Below are 21,088 nucleotides of genomic sequence, written 5' to 3' on the forward strand. Positions count from 1 at the left end.
TAAAAATACTATAAAAGTAGGAGAAAAAAGATTACAAGTCACTGAACAGTTGATAATTTGGGTTGGTAAAAGAATCTTCCTCAGCAAGGATTAGTTGCCTATCCAAAGAGTAATCATTTATCTGATCCAATCAAGTGATTCCAAAAGATGAGCTGACCAATGTTACAAAACACACTCTGCTGGCTACTTATTTCTGCCCATTCAGTCAGCTGCCCAACAGTGATGGTGATGTGCTATTACCACCCCACCTCCTATGACATGTTGCCCCACCCTAACTCTGGATGACAGAACAGGTTCATCCTCCCCTTGGGGAACTAAGCAGTCTGTATCAAACAACAGGGAGGTGACCTCTCTCTGAAGGTTCTGAAATTCAGTTGGAAGATTTAATTGGGAGACAGAAGAGACGTTAGAGAAGCGTGTTCTGGGGCAGTGAGGGAACAAGCATACATCTGGAGGGAGGTGGGATCGAAGGGAAGGAAGAGGGAGGAAAAAACAAGAGGACCAGGAAAGAGATATTAAGACCTCATTTCTTCCTTTTCCCATTTGACTTTGGGCTAAGAAACCTTGCCTTGACTTCTCTGAACCCTGGTCAGAAAAAGAGGATGTTATTTGTATAAGATTATGGATGGTGGGCTTAAGGGGAGGTCAAAATAGCCAATGTGTTTACATGGTCTCTTAAGAAAAATCATCCACATTCATCCTTGCCCATCCTCCAAGGATCTTTAAAAAAATAGACTGGGCCTACAGGAAACTAGGGCCTAAGAGTAATTTCTTCAATTACCTCTATTCCATCTACATTTTTTTGGTAATTTTTCTTGGAAATTTGTTAGTCATATAATCAATGACTAGATCTTACCATTTCATAGCAATATTTTGTTTTTTGAGAAATCTATGTACCTGTCAGTAGATACTAAGATCTCTCAAAATATATCCTTTTTCTGGATAAACTGAGGAACAGAAGTGAAAAGGACAGGAGAACAACAACCTGAGAGAGTGAATAGGAGTCAGGAGGGCTGGCATTAATATGGCCTGGATTTCGGGGCAAGAAGAAAATAGAGACTGATCTACTTTTTCCCATATTTGTTGAGTTCTTGAGCTAGTTATTCCAAGAATTAAAATGAGATCACTTTTCCAATTTACTAGCAAACATCTATCTGTATTGGTACTTTAGGAAACTGAAGATGGAAGAAGAAGAAGAGCAGACCCTGTTGGATAATGAGTGAGTAAACATGGACCATAAACTCATTCCAAACTCTTCACTAGGTGAAGTTGTGTCTAATGTGTACTCTCTGCTGTTGTTTCTGTGCATCCCTTTCTCTTCCTCTTGCTACTGATCTAGCATCCTAATGCTGCCTGGATCAATGTAGGACCCAGGCCTTATGGATCTTTCATACTACAAAAATTGCTCATTCCTTTCTCTTGTCTTTCCTTTTTTAAAAAACTACTTGGAAAAGACACAACCCCTAACCCTAAGAAATTACTCTAAAAAGAGTCAATGGCAGATAGGTAGAGACAGACCTCAAATAATACCATCTTGATATTGCCTATTACAGAAAGCTAACCTTTGAGATAATGTTCAGGAATGGATTCTTCCCACAGCAATATTGCAGTATAAATTCTGCCACCTATCTGGGAAGGGGGAAAACACAAAACCTACAGCAGAGAAAATTATTCTCCCTGATTTTGAAAAAGCAATTTCATAGAACAAATGTTACCTTTAGTTTGAATTTTTATCATATACACTTAATATATGCTTATCATATTAATGGGGAAGACAACTTTTTATAGGGAGGAGAGAAGGGAATTTTTCTGCCCTGGAATTATTTAGAGAAAGCTCATGAAAAGTCCTCTTGGTTACTTTAGTCAACAGAACCTAGAGAAAACAAAAGGATATAATTATGGAATCTCCCTTTTCAAGATATTAAAAGAAAAGGGAAACTGGTTATTGTTTGATCCCCAAAGATGGGCAGTTGGATTTTATGACTTCTAGAAATCCTTTCTGCCCCTATTATTCATTATTGTTCTCTGGCTCTCTGTTCCTTATCAATTTTTTTTTTCTGAATGGAATCTACAGGTCCTCTCAAAAGATGGAAATCTTACGTTTGGAGCAGTCTAAGAAGACCCTTAACAGCTTAAACATGGACCTTGAAAAGGATCTGCAGAGAATAGATGAGGCAAACCAGTCTCTTCTATTAAAAATTCAAAAGGAAGAAGATGAGAACAACAGGTGAAGGTTTGGGATTGAATAGGATTAAGACTATTTCTTGTATCAATAGATGGGAAAATAGATGCTAGAGATGAGGCACATTTCTTTAAGTCTCCCTGCCTGCTCTTCAAGAGGTCAAACTCTAGAAAAGAAAGACCCTCTCCTTTTTGTTTCCTTTTTGAGAATAGGCTCTACCATCTTTTCCAAATCAAAGTTGCAATGACCACTCATAGGCCCAGTCCCACTGTTGACTGACATAAAAACTTTGATTCAATCTGCTTTCAATTCAAATAGGTTTAGTTTTCCTTAGGCAGCTTGATGGCCTCTTCCAAAGGCTCACCACATAGGTGTCAGATTTAGTGAGGATACCTAGTTGCTTTAGTTCTATTACAACTCAAAATTTTCAAACTCAAGAGGTCTGATAGTTTATGGATCACCACATGGGACTCTCCTCAACATTCTTAGGCAAAATTTTCTGTGGCTTGTTCCCTATTTTAAGTGTTTCATGTTTTAAATTCATGGACATTTATTCAAAGTAACAAAGATAATCTTTGCAAGTTGAGTTTGGTGGCAGATGGGAGTTAAGATGGAGGAGGTAAAAGAAATCAGGGGAATTCTTATTTTTCTTTCCCTGATTCATGAAAGAACACATATTCCCAATCTGAGGTTGCTGTTTGGTGGTTATTATAAGTCTTTCCAGCCTAAGACATTGAACCTAGCCAATTTCTCATTCCTCAATTGTGATTAATCTTGTGTTGTTATACAGGTTGGAAAATGAGCTTGCCCGGTTAGCGCATTTAGCAGAAGAACAAGAAAGGAAAGAGCTAGAATGTACCTTAACTGACAAGGAGCAGGATTTGAAAGAACTGGAACAGGAGACAGCAAAACTAGTAAGGAGATGTCTGGCAAAGAAGCTGGGGGGGAAGGAGCTTCATTACTCATTAGATTATTCTTTCTCACCCTCACCATTCTTAAAGGCTTTTCTTTCTTCTCATGGCTTCCATACTAGGAGTAGTTAACGCAAGGAAAATAACAGTTTTTCTAGGCACCAGGAGGAAATTAGTAACATGTGTAGTAAAATGTATACATATTGTATGTATATATAAAAATATATATATACAAAATGTACACATATATGTATATATATATACATATATTTAAGTTCAGAGATCCTAAGACAGACCTTCTATCTAGATAAACACAACCAGGATAGTGAAGGATCCTGAGTATCAATACCATTTAAGGATTACCTGAAGTTATCAATCAACTAACATTTATCAAGCACCTACTATGAATCAGTCCTGGGCTTGACCCTGGGAATGCAAAAAGAAAGAACAAAGGAACTGGGAAATTTTAGCCTGGAACATGACAAATGGTATCAAATATTTGAAGGACACTCCTTAGGAGGAAAAGTCAGATTTGTGCTGATTGGCCCTAGAGGGCAGAACAATGAGAGAGGGACAGAAGATGCAAAAAGAAAAATTATATAATTGTAATGAAAGGAAAAATTTTCTAAACCACATTGATCAAAATCCATTGCTGACTGTTTTTACATATTCTGTGGACTAAGAATGGCTTTAGAGTTTGCTGTGTAAAAACAGGTGGCTCTGGGCCTTCATCTGCCTGATTCCTGATCCAGATGATCATTTATTAGGCACATTAAAGGAGATATTTCTTTTTGGGGTGATATTGGTCAGATTCAGATAGCCCCTGAGCCCCTGCCCATGATAAATTTCTGTAAATTGTGCAGAAAGGAAATTAGTCACAGATCAAATTCCAAAGAAATATCAGTATGCAGAGAAGCAGAGAAAACTCAAATAAGCACAGGATTATATGGAAGCAAACACCTTCTTTCTCTTTTCACAGGAAAAGATCAATGAAGCTTTGACCCAGGGTATTGCAGCACTTCAGAATCAGGTAGGATATGACTCTTAAGTCCCACAGGGTTACTAATATCCCTATAACACCAAACTTCATTGAACAAAAAGACAACACAAAATGGTGACCACAAGGGGCACATTTCTGAAAAGGAGCCATAACTTCCATCCCTTTGCTTAGATAGTTGGATTTAAGGCAATATAGTATAGTGGATAGAGTGTTGGCTTTGGAATCAGGGAGGCCTGTGTTCAAATCTTGGATCTGATATTTACCAGTTGTATGATCCTATATAGTTGTCATTTTGTTTTTCAGAGCCTCAGTTTCCCCTCTGTAAAAATGGGGATAATATTATTTCACAAGATTGCTGTGATGACATGAGATTTTATGTGGAAACATATTTATATGTACACATGTGTATATGTGTGCTTATATACATATATATATACACATATATAAAATTCACCTTGCAAAACTTAAAACATTATATAAATATGAGCTGTTATTATTTGTTTATGGGTGTTAACATACTTTGTAAACCCTTATACCTAGACTGAGGCTCATTACTTAGATCTATTCTTGAAATTAATGAATGAATCTTAAGGTAATATGGGGAGAGGCAGACTGATTTAATATAAAGAGCACTATATTTGAAGCCAGGAGAACCCAGGATTCAAATTCCAGCTCTTTCTCCTATTACCTTCGTGACCTTATCCATATCATATAACCCCTCTCTAAGTCTGTTTCCTCAAAGGGAGTTGGACTCAATGACCCCTAAGGTCCTTTTTCAGGTCCTACAATCTTTCAAGAGGGTCTTCTATTCCCTGGATTCCAGCAGATATTCTATTATGTTTTCCACACAAGAGAGTAAGTACATAGGGCTACAGCTAGGGAAGAGTACCCTGGGCTCTGCCTCAGAGTGAAGAATTACCAAAGGATAGCAAATTTTTCCCTGGTGAGGAAATATGACCTAATGGCAAGCAAGCATATTCCTCAAAAGAAATAGGCAGGAGTATTATGACCTAATGATGAAGTGGGGCAGACATCATAAGCTGGAAGGGTTGTTGCAATGGACAGGAGGATCCAATAGTGAGGAAGATGAGAAGAGAGGCAGGAGGAACAACTTAATTGTATCCCTAGTTCCTCAAATTAAGACTGAGATGGGCAGTGCCCAACCTCTGCACCAAGAATCTGATCCCTTCAGTTGGCCCAGTTGAGGGAGAGGGTCTAGTAGAATGAGTAATGAATCCCATTAGATGGTTCTTGCCCATTCATTTCCTTCCTAGTTTAGTGCCGAGAAAAGAGACATGACCCTGGCTCAGTGAAGTTGATCCCTTCAGTATGATTAGTGGGTGTCCAAGTGGGACTTCCTTGCAGTATATATCATTATACAAGGCTAGGGAAATTATACTGCTTGAGAATTAGAGTGCTTACCCTCCTCAGCATTGGTAGGGACAGTGGCCTTCCTGGAAATATTGCATTCTTCCCAATGTCAGGAATATCATCTTTTCCCCTGAAGGGTTTTTATTTGGGGGGGGGGGAGAGAAGAAGGGTCCTGCCTGAGTTCTTAAAATTTCCTAGGGCTTGAAAGCTGAAAATTGGACAAGAGGGCAAGGTTTAAAATATGAAAAGGGAGAGAGGAATTTCCATAAAAGAAAGTCACCTTGGGATAAACACTCTTAAGTTCAGATTGGGGTAGGGGAGATACTTTAGGAACGTTCAGTTCAGAGTTGGTCTTACCAATAGAAATTGATCATAATGAGGTGGTCAGTGAGGAGTCAACATAGTGAAGAATAATAGATTTGGGTTAAAAGGGGATCTAGCTTAAAATCCTGGTTTTACTATGAAAGCAAAACCTGAGTAACTTTGATTTCCTTAAGCCTCTTAGAGCTAAAGAGATAGAAAATATTTCAGGGATTCTGGAATTACTTTCCCAGGTCTAAGAGTCCTCACTTCCTCACTAATCTCTCAATGGTGTCTTTCCCGGGCTATACAAGAAGTCAAAAAGTGCTGGTCTCAGAGTCAGCAGAACAAGTTTCTACCCTGTGTGCTGATCCTCATTCTAAGTCTCTGCTTTCTTCTTTGTAAAATTAAGGGGATTGGTCAAGGAAGTCACTCAGGTTCCTTCTAGTTCTGATAGTCTGTGAGTCAGCTGCATGAGGATTGGGACTCATTTGACTCAAAACTAACTCAGCCTCAGTATCTTTAAGAGTTAAATTTCTCAGTGTCATCTTGGGCAAGTCACTTCTTATGTTTGGAGTTTGTTTCCTCATCTGTTCCTACTTATAATTTAATCTGATTCTGTCCATGCTGGGGAGGATTTGGTTGCATAGCCCCATGTGCATGAATTTGCTGTCTCTAGACTAGAGGAATCCCTAACTTTTTCTAAATGTAATATGATACTTTGAAGGATGAGAGGGATGATTTCAAGCCCTCTTTTAAACTTTTCCCCAAAAGCAATTACCTATCTACTGTTTTTCACCTCCACTCCAATCACTCCTCCCCAATTTATTAATAAGACTTCTTAGGTGCTAAGTGAAAATGAACAATTAATTGTATTTGAAAACTAGGCCTCAAGCTGATTTTAATGTTCCTCTTCTAGATAAGGAACAATACCTACCTCTATTCAGCATAGATCTTATAGGATTCTGGGTTCTCTATCTCCTCTATATGGGATAACATCAATTCCCTTTCCCTTTCACTTCCCTCCCTCCTTTGTCAAAAAAAAAAAAAAAAGGCCTGTGGGTACCTTTTGTGCCACATTACCTTGCCAAAGTTTTTGGAAGTTCTATTTATAGTTCTGCCCTTGGGATAATTTCACAAGGGAAGCTCCCCTAATAATACTTGATTCCCAAAGGATTTTTCTTCATCTAGGTACTTCCTTCAACACTCTCCATTTATAGATCTTGTGGAAATGACAATGGCACATATTTTGGTTTTAAAGAAATGACCAGATAATCCTTTGTGGATAAAACCAGAATGAACCTGAAGTTTCCTTGCTCTCTGAGATGGTTGACCCCCATCCTTAGAATAGATCTGAGGTTCAGGTTCAGACTTAGAATGAATGTGAAGTTCAAGGATGCATCTGACCTGGCTGGCACAAACTTTGAGACCCAGAAATAAAAGGAGGAGACTTTTCTGGGCTTGATAGAACAGAATGGAGAGAGCCATTTACCATCGTGATTCCTATTTAGGACCACCAATATTCCTCTGCCCACTTCCATTCCCCTAGAAGTCAAGAGCCCATTAGCCCTAGACAGGATGTTTGTGCATCTCATTCAGCTCAATATGCTTTTATGTGAAACTACAGCTTTCAGGGAAAACGCATGCGCCCAAAGTACTTGTGCCTGAGGAAGAAAACTTATCGGAATCCCCAGAAGTGGCAAAGGTGAGTGAAAATGTATTCCTAGGACTGTTTAGGGACCTGCTAATTCCCTGGGGGCCAGCTCTCAAGGTCAACACAAATCCACACAGCTTTGAGATCCTGCCAAGATCAAATAAACCAAGAGCTTCTATGTTTATCTGTGGCCTTAGTTTCAAAATTCCAACTTGAAGCCAAATTCCTTATTCCAGCTTCCTTTAGAATTGACCCCTGCCCTTTACTCATTCATTTAACCAATGTTTGTTATGTGATCTGAAATTGTTTCAAGTACTTGTTGAATAGCTTCCTATAATAATAAGAACACGTAGTTATATAGTTTTAAGGTTTGCATGATCTACATTCAGCCTTAAAAAGGACTAAGACCTGCAGGTGCCTTTCCTAATGTAGCCAGGGAGATTAATCCTTAGAAGTATCAAGGCTTACAAAGCTTGTTACTTACATTGTCTCATTTGATCCTTACCACAGAGCCAAGACTTGTTGATAAAAGAGGTATTATTGTACCATTCAGTGCTTAGCACACTGCCTGGGCAAATAGTAGGCTCTTAATAACTGTTCATTGATTATTGACTTCTTGGTTGTCCTTATGATATAGAAGAGGAACTAAAATATATAAGAGCCACAATAGGCTGAGACTACTGAAAAACGGAGAGAAGGGTTCACTATGGACTGCAGTAGTTAGAAAAGGATTATCATTATTATATAAATTTAGAACTAGAAGTTCCAGATATTGGATGCAATCTAGTCCAATGGTATCCTTATATAAATAAAAAAATGAGGGTCAAAGTGACTTGCTCACGGTCACACAAAGACTAAATGTCAAAGCCAGTGACTAAACTCATCTCTCCCTACTCCAAATATGGCACTCTTTTCATGGCATGCTGCCCTCTTGAAGAAGAAAATGTGATCCGGTTTGGGACAGTTAAATAGATAGCAAGAAAAAGGCATTTTAGACAGAATACAATTAAAAAAAGGGCCCAAAGGTAGAAATGACATGAGCATTGTTCATCAAAATGCCAGAAAGGCATTCGGATTTTAGAATTGCACAAAGTCCTTCATAAGATCATAGTTTAAGATTTAGATATGGCTTCTAAAACCATTTAATACAATTTCCTCAGTTTGTAGATAAACTAAAACTTAATAGATGGAAATGATTTGCCTGAGGTCATACTAGTAGTTACTAAGAAAACTAGGATTTGAACCCAGGTCCTCTGACTATATGTGCAGTGCTCTTTTCATTGAACCACACTGCCTTCTGGGGGTAAGAAGTATGTGTAGGTAGAGTGGAAAGCACTGGAACTGGATAGAGTTTATTTGGATGGGCAAAAAAAATACTGTGTTTTTTTTTTATTAGAGTGCAATTCCAGGCAAAAGAACACAAACTAAAAAAAGGCCGAGAGATGAGACTGGCAATGATATATGCTCATTGGTTATAAGGAGGTGACAGAGTCTTTCCAAACATCATGGTTTGAGAACTACAGGAGATTTAAGAGATTATTTAATCTAAATACCTCACTTTATTGATGGAAAAACAGACCTAGAGAAGTTAAGTGATTCACCCAGGATAACAGAGATGCTTTCATCACTATCAAAATAGGAAAGGGACCAGATGAGAAGTACCAATATGGCAGGGATCTTACTTTGAGGTTAAAAAGAAAAAATAAGGTATTCTAGGCCCTTCTGTACCTTAAAAACAAAAATCTTAATATACAGGCTCAGGGAATCTTAAATCAAAATAGAATCTTGGAAGTCATCTAATCCCAGTCTCTATTCAGTACAGAAATCCTTTCTCCAATATCTCTGTCACAAAGAATCAAGAAGGCCTGTGTGAGCAGTTATCAGAAATGGTCAAAAGGGAGATACATAGGAAACATATCTTCTTCCTCCTACTATCAGAAAATGAAATTTTCCATTTTCCATAAAGAGAAAACAAAAACTATGTATAAACTATACAAAACCAAGCATAGTTTCTAAAAGTTACTAAGAAAAATAAAAGGATAACAAGATCAGAAATCTAGAGCTAGTTATCTTCTTCAACTCTTATTTTAAATATATAGAAACAGAAGTGCCCTAGGTTAAATGATTTATCGAAGGTTACATGATTTTAAAAAAAAAAGGGTAAAAGAAGAAGCGGGAAGTCTTGACTAAAATGACCATTCTCTTTCTTTCCTTCAGTGTCTGATGAAAGAGGTCAACCATCCTGTGGAGGCCATTTCTTCTACCTGTACCCACAATCCCAACTTCTCCCATCTTCTTTAGCAGGATGCTTTCTACTATCTCTTCCCATCCCAACCTTCAATATCCCTAATTTCTTCCCTGCTGTCCTGTCTACCCATGTTTTTATTCTTGTTAACTTCTATTTCTCTCCTTTTGGCTTTTTAACTTAACACTAAAGTAAAATTACTCTCTCAAAAGTTGCCAGTGATCTCTAGATGGACCAATCTAATGGCCTTTTCTAAGCCCTCATCCTTCTTTATCTTTCTGTAGCATATTCTTGAATATTATTTCCTCTTGGTTTCTTTTCATGATGTTACTATTTCAGTATTCTCTTCCTACCTGTCTGACTCTTCTTTTATTTGGTCGTTCATTCTTTTATGTTTTATTCCCAAAGTTAAAAGTTCAAGAAGGAAAGCAGGTGATACAATGTTTTGACACCAAACATTAGGTTTTATATTTGATTACTAAAGATGACAGGGAGTCATTGATGATAGGGATTTGGGAATCAATAAACATAGAAATGATAATTGAATCCTTGGGAGCTGTTGAGATCACAAAGTAATATAGAAGGATAAGAGAAGAGAATTCAAATCAGAACCCTCAGGAAAAATTATGATTAAAGGGCATGATTTAGAAAAGGATCCAACAAAAAAGACAGAGGAGTGGGCAGGTAGGAGAAGAATTATCTCTCACTTTCACAACTATGTGAATCTAGTTGAATACAGAGCATGAAGAAGTTGAATATTTCCTGTCTGAGTGACTGCAAAAATAAATGGTAATTGCCACTGGCAGAAATAATTTCGGAAAGAAAATCAGTAGGCTAGTAAGTTGTAAAGAGAAGGTTAGAAGCCAATATTTGGGGAAAAGAGAATAATCTAAAGAAAAGTTGGAAGAAGTAAATAATAGGATTATTCAACAATAGCAGAGTTGAATAGTATAATGTATATAGTAAGATTGCCAAACGATAGTAAAGTTGGACAGCATGAATTTACTTATAAAAACTGAAGAAGGGTTTTTGCTGGAGCCAGTTTAAACTGACTCATGAGCACTGATTGATAAATTTGAGCATTTACATCTTGAAAATTGGCAAAACCATAAATCAGACCTATTTATTGTTTTGTTAATTGTCTTGACTTAAGTGATGAGGAAAATGTTCAAAATTCCTATTTAACTTTTTAAAAGTATTTCCTGATTTGGGGGATAAAGGGCCAGTTTTTAAACATTTACCAACATATTCCTGGGCCAAAGTCAACCCCCTTCCCCTTCTATCAAAAAGATAGCTGGACAAGTGGAAATCTATAGCAATGTATTAAGAGCACTGGTTTGGGAATCAGAAGGCCTGGTTTGAATTCTGAATCTTTAATTGATTATCCATGTGATCTTAGTCAAGTTGGCCCCTTAATTTCTCCAAGTATCAGTTTTCTAATCTGTCAAATGGGAAGGTTGAATTAGATGTCACAAAGATCCCTTCTCATTCTAAGTATGTTATCCTATCATCCATTATCATCTGAATTTCTGATAGTTCAAGATGAATGAGCTGGAAAGGGATTAGTGTACATTTTAGTTTGCTAAATGAGAGAACCATTCATGTTTCTACTATTCTATTTGCTGAGTTCCATGTCTCTCTGTCCATAGATGAAAATACAACAAGCTGAAGTCTCTTTGGCAGAGCAAGAGAAAGAACTGGCCAAGGTAAAATCACTACCTTTCCCAAAGCAGGATAGAAGGGAAGAGAAATGTGCTAGTTAGTCAATTAGCACTGAGATTCTACTACATGTCAGGTACTCCACTTATGTTATCTTATGTAGACCAGCAGATAACTAAAAAGACTTGGATTTATATTCTTTATGCAGATACAGGAAAAGGAACCACCAGAAAATCCCAGTCACACCTTTTCTAAATATCATCTTACAGTATAAATTCTAGATTCTATATTCTCTCCTGTCTTCACTCCCCCTAGCACTTTATTAAATATAAATTGTTGCAATATACAGAGCCCAACAGCCCATTGATGTTTTCTAACCACTGGTTACTCAAAATTGAGTTGTAAAAGGAAAAGCAAATTTTGTCTTTTATGAAGAGGATTTTTTCCTAAAGAGGGAGCCCAGAGACACAATTAAAAAGGCTGTTGGTACAATAACAGAGATAAAGCTAATGGTTCAATACGTGGGTAGAAACATTCTCATTCTTTTGTCAATTCAAAGGAATAAATTTAAGACAGAATTTTGACCTTCCAGGTACTGGATGAATACGAATCTGTGCAACGGCTCTGTGAAGCCCAGGCCTATTGCATAAAGGTACAGCTTTTCCATACAAGGGCAGAGAAAGTCATAGAATATACCAGAGCCATGTCCCTAGGCCTGATCTATGTAAATTCGTGAAGGAGTATATCCACCAACTTCCAGATTCCTAGCACTCTCTCCCCTGGGTCTTCTAATTCCCAATCCTTTAAAGGAACATTGACTCAATCACTTTTTTTTTCATCTCTCCATTTCATGATCCCCAACCCAACCACTATCGAAGTTGTCTTCTATATTGGTATAACTTTAGAGGGGGGAGGGAATGTTTGAAGGATGAGTTAAAGGTCATAACCATACTACAATTTAACAGACCTTATGCTTTGACTGAGAGCAGCCAATATATTAGGAGAGATAGAAAACTAGTAAAGGGCCCACTTTAGAACTGGGGAGTGCTACTTCTGACATAAACTGGTTAAGTGACCTGGGCAAATCACTAAACTACTCAATGCCCCAAGCAACTCTATAAATTATAAAAGCAGAGCAGTTGATGATCTGCATTCAAAGAGGTAGTTCACTTGCTCAAAATTCTTTGAACCCATTGAAATCACAGGTTTTATTCACAACAATGACAATTAAAACAATAACAGCCATAATGATTTTATTAAAATATATGAATCTTCCAATAAATGATTGAAGTTTCCTTTATTTCCTTTTGAAGAAATACCAAGAAGCCCTGAGGAAGATGGAAGAAGAAGTAGAAAATAGGTTCCTTGAAAGAGAAGTGTGAGCTTTGGAAAACAACCATCTGGGTTTTAGCAACATTCCCAGCAACTTGCTGAGTTTGTGACAACCTGGGACAGAAAAATATGCCTCATGCCCTTTCCTGACCAAAGTCAAATAGGCAACAATTCTACCTATTCATCCAACCTGGGTGGATGTCTGAGCTCATCATCCCAACCGGAACAGACTGAATTCAGCATTTCCAGCCCCTTTTCCCAATCATCCCAGGAAAGAACAGGAACACATCTCTCTTCATCCTTTGTCATGTGATCAGTGACTTAAGTTTGTGTTAGGAGCAAAGCTTACTATAACCCATATTGGCTGGGGGCCTGGGGGGATGATAGGATCAAAGATTTAAGAGCTGTTTGTCCTACAGATGGAAATTTCCAAATATCATTTCCTTTCTAGAAATTATAATGGTACTTTAAATAAGATGGTGACATAAACATGACTTTGCCCAGTCCTCTCATTTTACAAATGATAAACATAGGCCTAGAAAATTTAGATGGCTTGCTCACAGACACACAGAGAAGTTTTAAGTGGCAGAGCCAAGATTATAACCAAGGTCTTTTAACACCAAATTGACTGCTCTTGAAGCAAAAGGTCATTATCAGGGAACATTCTAGACTTCATTTAAAAAGTCCTCAGTGCAATCATCATTTTAAAAATTACACTATGTTATAGAAATGCTTGTTTAATTCTAGAAATTAAAAATAAAATTAAAAAACAAACAAAAATCCTTAGCCTACAGAAGTGTCCCATCCCCTAATACATGGAAATTCTATAAAAAACAATCTCAGGACAGGACTTGAGCTTTCCATTTCTGTAAAGCTCAAAATTATCACAACACATTGGGGTCTGCATTCTTTAAAAAAATATATCCAAAGGTAAGAATAATGTTCTTTGGGTTCATGAGAGTCCAAACAATAAAAAGACATATTAATAGAGAACAATAAAGTAATTCTTTTTTGTGTTCCCATTTCTCTGACTATAGATTGGGAGCCATAGCAGATGCCGTACAATACTACCCTTGTCAGGGTTCAGGATTCCTTTTAGATTTTATAGGACTGAAAGAAACTTTAGAAATACTCTAATACTATGATTTATCCATAAGGATATAGGTTCATAGAGATAATATGATTTGTCCCACATTATATGTGTATTAAGTAGAAAATCTATGATTCAAAGTTATTTTTTTAAAGAGGGACAAAATGGCATAGTAGTTAGGAGATTGGACTTAGAACCACAAGAACATGGATTCAAATCCTGCTTTGCACACTCATTCACCAGTTGCATGGTCCTAGGCAAGTCACTTCACCTCTCAGTGTGTCAGTTTTGCTTATCTGCAAAATTTGCAAGGGGATTGGACTTAATGGGCTTCAAAGGTATCTTCTGGTTCAAAATCTATGATCCTATGATTTCCAACTCAGTGCTCTTTCCACTACTCTGAGCTTCCTTTCAGGTTGCAATCTCACAAATCTGAATTCCTGGACATCAAAGTAGGTCAATCATATATAAGTACTAATTGTGATATAATGAGGAAATAGGAAGCCAAAGTCTACTTCATGTTTTCCAAAACCTTTGCCTAGGTATCAGGTTATGATTTAACTGTAAGAGCCCTATGAAAGATAGCCATTTTTCCTCAGCTACCATGGTATAAATATCTCAGTGTACTTTTTTTCAGTCCCTTTCTTGTGGGTTTTTCCACCAGATCAAAAGTCCTAAGTATATCCTCTCAAACAGAGGGCTGGTTCCCTCCGAAATTTCTTCTCTTTTCAAATTTTTATCCATGAGAACCAGCCTATTAATATATCAAGTAGGGAGCTGCATCAGAGCCAAAAAGACATTGACTTGAATTCTGTGTCTCTGCCTCTGACAAAGTAGAATGGTTTGACCTTGAGCATGTTACCCAAAAGTGAGAGAGAGAGAGAGAGAGAGAGAGAGAGAGTGTGTGTGTGTGTGTGTGTGTGTGTGTGAGAGAGAGAGAGAGAGAGAGAGAGAGAGAGAGAATGTATATATACAGAGAGGGAAGAGGAGAGACAGACAGAGATTTCCTTGTTTGAGTAGTTTTCAGCCATGTCTAACTCTTCATGACCCCATGGGGTTTTCTTGGCAAAGATACTATAGTGGTTTGCCATTTCCTTCCAGTTCATTTTACAGATGAAAAAACCAAGGCAGACAGGGTTAAGTGATTTGTCTAGGATCATACAACTATTAAGTGTCTGAATCAGATTTTAACTCAGTTTTCTTGATTCCAGGCCAAGTACTTTATCCACTATACCACTTTATCTATCATCTATCTGTCCATCCATATATATAATATACATATATATGCATGTACACACATATACATGCATACACACTTATGCATATACATATATTTACACAGAAATGTGTACTACACACTATATATATATACAATGTGCATGTAATGAATATATACAAATATTTGTGTGTAACATGCTATGTAATTATAAAACATTATTATATATCATTATACTTTATATTTATATATTACATATCAATATTATATTTTGTATTATTTATATTTATGTACATATTTATATGTACTTCTTTTATATGTATGCATATATATCTCCCCATTAGATTATGAGTTCAATGAAAATGGGGCTTGTTTCATTCTTTGTAATGCCTGATATATAGTAGTTGTTTATTAAAAATAAGATTGATTGATTGCTAACTCTCTTGAGACTATAAATTGCAGAGATGGAACTTACCTGTATTGGTAGAGAAGCTTTCTCATCAATAATTCCCTCTACCAATAATACTACAGGTACAATCCATATCCCTTTGTTGTATCCTTCCAATGTTAAATAGTAAATCAACATTTACAATACCAAATATAACCATTCCAAAATCCTCCAAACTGACTAAAGAGGTCCGCAAGGAACAAACTGGTTCATTGTCTTAACAGTCATGCAAATCACAATCTAAATCAGTTAGCCAAGATATTAGAGAAGGAGGGCTCTGGGCAAATAAAATGTTGATTAAAAAATTAGTGTTCAGTATAGCTCTCTTTTGTATCCAGTGAGGTGATGGCTTGTGAGGACTGAGGAAAATGAATCTGCTCTAGAGAAGGAATATGTCTCCCACAACCCCAGTTTTCATTTCACTATAATATTAGTCTTCCATGTTGGAGGCACATGGATACACACAGGATGAGAGTAGAGAGAGAGAAACAAATAGCGATATTGGCTTATTTTCTTAAGTGAGGGAAATCTGGAGGGTATGGGGAATAAAACATGTCTATAAGACTCTCAGAAGCTTTAGGGTCAAGTTTGCAATTACCTAGTAAGTGACCTGGCTGAAGTTAATGGTCTGAGATTCTTCCCTGGAAATTATCTCATTTCTTCCTGATTGGCTATAACTCTCTTGGAAGGATTGTCTAGAACACACTCAGGAGGTCACAATCTAGAATGTTTGTTCAGGGTATTTGGGTATATGTTAGATTCCCTAATAGGTTGAAGAGCTGGACTGTGAATCAGAAAAAAAAAAGTTCTCTTTTTGGTTTTATCATTTCAGTAAATAGTTCAGTATGTTGAATGAGGGAAGATACTGGTTTCCAATTTTACTTTTGCCTTTACCAAATGGCAAATCTTTCACAGTGAGCACTTAAATACTTTTTGAATTTGAATAAATGGGCTTGCCCTTATTAGTTTCAATTTCTTGTTCTAAAATTAGCATTTATAATCCCTCCCATCTCTACCTTAACAGGCTAGTTATAAGGAAATTGCAATCCTGGTGAAAACCTTTTAAAAGGAAGATGCTATAAAAATCCAAGTGACTACCATCACTATATTTTTCTAGATTTCTTTTTCTCTCTGGGAATAGACACCTACCATTTAGTTTCCTTTTGAGCTAAGTAATAAGTTGGCATAAGTAATAAATGTAGTTAGTGGAAACAGTTGGGTGGGATTGTGGTTTAATTGATGGTGAACTGATCATAGAACAAGAAAGGATTCAAATCCCACATCTGACATATTCTGGCAGTTATCTTGGAATAAGATACTTAAGTTCTGCATTGGTAGAGGGAGCCTTCCACATTGGAAGTTTCCTATATCAAAGAACTCACAGGTCTAGAATCTGATCCCCCACTTAAAAATGAGTGTCCTAGGATTTGGGGGAAGAAAAAAAAATCACAGGGCCTTTTTAAATTGCTCACTGCTATTCTTGGCTCTTCACCACAGGAGAAGATCACTGTTGGAAGAAAGAGAAACCTCTTCTGGTACAAGTAAGTAGAAAATATTTGTCTCAATTTACTCGAACCCCAGCCTATAATAAAGGACCCTTCTAAAATGCAAGAGGGTCTAGTAGGGGTGATAGAGAAAGGAGACAGCTTTATTAAAAAAAAAAGTACATACAGTGAAGGTAGAAAATGTAATAGTCATGCAATCAGTTAGACTAGATCTTACATTATATAATAATTTTTAGTTTATTCAGAGATCATTGATAATCTCAACTTTTTCAGATTAGAAGAAAACTTGGAAATGAGACAGAAAAAAATCCTCTAAGCATCTAAATTTATTTTATAAAATATATTCACTGATATTCACACACATAGATTATTTCCAGAGGCCCTTACTCAAAAGTCCATTTGCTCATATTTTTCCCAGTTTCTAAGATATCCAGTTACCTGATTTCCCAACATATTAGAAAGTCTTAAATCAAAAGGGAAAAAATACTGTTTAGCGTAGGCATATTAATATCAGTAATAACAAAAAACAATAATAATAGTTTCCATTTATAATAGCACCTTGTTCAGATAAATTCAACTAGCATTTTTATACTTTATTCACAGATACTAAATACTTTATATTCATTATTTCTTTTGATAACTAACAATGAGGAAAAAAAGGGGGAAATAGTATTGAAAGTATGGCATGAGAATTCAAAGAGCAACTAGGTGGCACCATAGTGCAAAGAACACTGGGTTTGGAGTCAGGAAATCTAATCTTCCTGAAGTCAAATCCTGCCTCAAACACTGGCTATGTGATCTTGGACAAATCATTTAACCTTGTTTGCCTTAGTTTCCTTATCTGTAAAACCAGCCAGAGGAAATGGTAAGCCATTTATTTGCCAGGAAAACTCACCTCAAATCCAGATCTCCTTTGACAAAATCTGATGTGTTTATCACTACTCTGTAGTAATGTAACCTGTATCATCAAATGAAAGGCTCATGTTTAGAGTTTTCTGTTTTAGATGGTAGGGATAAGTTTCATCAATCTACAAAATTAATTTGCAAATAATATTTAGCTTCCAGAGATTACAGGAAAGTAATTTTATTAAACTTACACATCTCTGAAGATGATTCCCAAAAGAACCACTGAAGATTTACTCATAATCCCTGGATAAGCATCCCTAGTCTCCAAAGCTACCTAGTTTTGAAGATGTATGAAAAAAATCAATCATTACCTAAATTAACTGTGATAAATGTCCAGAGCAGATACTCAACAATAGCCCATAGGGTAATTTAAATATATATGGCTGCAGAAAGAACTTTTCTTTGCCCAGCTTCTTTTGGCAAGTACAGATTGTTGGATGAGTAGGGAGTCTCAAGTCCAGAAAATTGGGTTCTACTACTGAGTATACAGTGGCTACTCTCTGGCAGATCATCTTATTTCTCAGTAGTTCTTTGGTTTTGTTATTCATAGAACCAGATCTATATTTAATGAGAATCTATTGTTAAAATTTTAGTGTGAGCATTTATACTTCACACATTAGCAAGGCAAATATTGATTGTTTTGTTGATTAAACTTTTAAAAATGTTAATAATGAAGATTAAACTTTAGAAGTATGTCATGAGTAAATATATATATATCTGGAAAACCAGTTGTTAAATAATTACAACACATCTTTGAAGGTCCAGCTCCTTGAGCAAGCAATAGAATTAAAGTTTAAAAGGCTTAGAATAGTAGTCCAAGACAAGAATACTTTGATTTGCTCCTTTGATTTGAATTTACTTTTGTGTGTTTGGGGAACAGTAACCTAACACTCTCTTTACAGGACCCTTGGATATCTCTTCTTTACAATTCTATTGTTCACCAGGCTACAAGGCTACCTGCTTTTTCATATTAATCATGTAAATCCAGATCTAATCTTGGACACCCTGCCTAAGATGCTGGGCCGGAGCACCTTGTATAAACTGAGGTGCTTCCTACTGCCTTTTTTTACACTGGAGGCAGAAGATGTATTGCCTCACTAAATCCCTATATATGGTGGACTTGAGTGACTGGAAACAAAGCATGATTGAGGCTATGAATGAGGAGTGGCCAAGTGGAGGGAAGAGACTTTGGACAGAGTTGCTTTCCCAAGGTCTGCTGTCCTGGTGACCTTCCCATCTAAAATTTTCCTTCCATGAGTTAGTTCTCTCCCCCCAATAAAAAATTTTTGTCATAAAATTCTGGAGATTGTGGATATACCATATGAGGAGCCAAACTTTTGTGAAAGGGGGGGATGGGAGAGGGGAAAACAAGTAGCAGAAAATGACATCTCCAAAATAGCATATGAATAATAATCTGACATTCTCTTTGCAGGCTCTTCTGTGTATCTTCCATTATTCCACTCCATATTTCATTATTCCATATTTTTCATTAGACTTTTCTATATGAATTTTTCTGAGTGGAAGTAGAGATGTTAGATGCATGCCCTACTTTTGGAGGGAGGGAGGGGCAGAGTTAGCTAAAACTTCATAATACATGAGCTTCTTGATGGCTAGATATAACCACCTACACAAACACACAACTGATAACCTGTTAAGTCACCTTGTATATAACTTTCTTTTGGGGGGTATGATTCTCGTGGCTACTCAAAATTAGGTCCTTAACCATATTGTGAGTGTTTTTTCTATTCAGAGATGCCCATGTCATACTGGGAGTTCACCATGCCATACCACAATCAATCAATCAAACATTTGTTGAGAACTAATATGTACCAGACACTGTTTTAGACTATAAAGAGAGTATAGAGTATAAAGTATTAGAGTATAAAGAGACAAAAAAATGAGAACAGTTCCATTCTAAAAAGACATACAACATTCAAATATAACAGCTGTCCAAAAGGTCTGAGTGCAGGTTTCAAGCTTTAAAATAGATTTAAATCTGCACTAAAACTTGAAAATAACCTATAAAGATTTACTCAAAACACATGCAAAGCAGATGTAAAATAACCTTAGATAATGGAAGATTATTAGCATCTGGGGAGATCAGAAAAAACCTCTTGCAGAAAGTGTCATGTGATATTAACCTTGAAGAAAATTAGCAAATCTAAGAGGCAGAGGTAAGAAGAAAAAGCATTCCAGAAAAGGGATCCAGCCAAGGCAAAAGCATGGAGAAGGGAGATTACTGTACCATGAAGGAGAAACAGCAAAGAGGTCAACACAGCAAGACCATAAAATGTGTGGAAGTAATGTGTAATAAAACTATAAAAAGAGGATATGATTTGGGCTTTATATTTGTTTGAGCCTAGAGATACTAGAAAACTATTAGAATTAAGGAGGGATATAATATTATCAGACCTGAATGTCATGGAAATCTCTCTTGTATATGGTTGGAGGGGTTGGAGTTCTGGGACAAAACAATGAATTAGGAGACTACACAATAGTCCAGGTGACAGATAAAGAGGAGCAAAGTACCGTCATAACTGGGGGAAAAGAGTCAAGACACTTCTCTCTAGAAACTACTGGAGATTCATATAATCATTTTATCATGAATTTAGAGGTAAAGGATGCCTCAGAGTGCACCTACTCCAACCCCTTATCTCCCAAATGTATAAGGCTTGTTTTGTGCATACCCACATCTAGCAACTTGGAGGTATGCTGCTCCTGGGAGGAATTCCCATCCTATCCTGCTATTTTCCTACCATGTGGAGGGAGCAGCCTCATTCAATTAACTGTGTAGCCAGAAGAGGTTACATCTTTTAAAAAGTACCAGACTGAGAACAATCACTCTTTCTTGCTCCATCCAGAGGGTGAAGATCACAGCATATGTACTATGAACTGACTAGGAAGGGGGCATACCTTCCTCCCTGCCTTCTCTCCTCTCCTTTTAGGCAGGAGATTTTTCTCTTTCTGTTCTGCTTTTGCCTTCAATCTCTTCAAACCTGGGAGTTCAAGTTCTGAAAAGTTCTGGCTAGAATTCTAAGTGTAGGATATTGCAGTGAGCCAGCCTGGTAAAGAAGCCCTACAAGTTAGAGAACTTGATCACAAGGTGGGAAAGAGGAAAGATGAGGGAATGGAATTGGAACTTGAAATTGTGCTTTATAGGAATTGGGCTAATTGTGAACCTAATCTCTTTCTCCTACCCAGAGACTGAGATGTGGTATAAAGGGTAGATTCAACCACAAATGTTGAGGAATAATATATTTGTGATTATA

General features: G+C 36.9%; 1 protein-coding gene across 13 annotated transcripts; it reads left to right on the forward strand.

The window, feature by feature from the left end:
• Nucleotides 1–289: 289 nt before the first annotated feature.
• TMCO5A (transmembrane and coiled-coil domains 5A) lies at nucleotides 290–19,116 on the forward strand. 13 transcript variants are annotated; one of them, XM_074289218.1, is made up of 12 exons: nucleotides 292–360; nucleotides 1,172–1,219; nucleotides 2,075–2,227; nucleotides 2,973–3,096; nucleotides 4,073–4,123; nucleotides 7,392–7,469; nucleotides 11,313–11,369; nucleotides 11,915–11,974; nucleotides 12,636–12,700; nucleotides 14,409–14,447; nucleotides 16,861–16,949; nucleotides 18,722–19,116. In XM_074289218.1, the coding sequence occupies exons 2-12, from the start codon at nucleotides 1,182–1,184 to the stop codon at nucleotides 18,799–18,801; spliced, it is 834 nt and encodes a 277-aa protein (XP_074145319.1). In that variant the 5' UTR covers nucleotides 292–360; nucleotides 1,172–1,181; the 3' UTR covers nucleotides 18,802–19,116. The 13 variants fall into 13 exon arrangements, 11 of the variants coding, with proteins under 11 accessions (XP_074145325.1, XP_074145319.1, XP_074145322.1 ...); XM_074289219.1 differs by having other exon boundaries at nucleotides 318–459; XM_074289220.1 differs by having other exon boundaries at nucleotides 321–588.
• The last annotated feature ends 1,972 nt before the right edge of the window (nucleotides 19,117–21,088 follow it).

Source organism: Sminthopsis crassicaudata, chromosome 2 (assembly GCF_048593235.1).
Source record: "Sminthopsis crassicaudata isolate SCR6 chromosome 2, ASM4859323v1, whole genome shotgun sequence".
Taxonomy (NCBI): domain Eukaryota; kingdom Metazoa; phylum Chordata; class Mammalia; order Dasyuromorphia; family Dasyuridae; genus Sminthopsis; species Sminthopsis crassicaudata.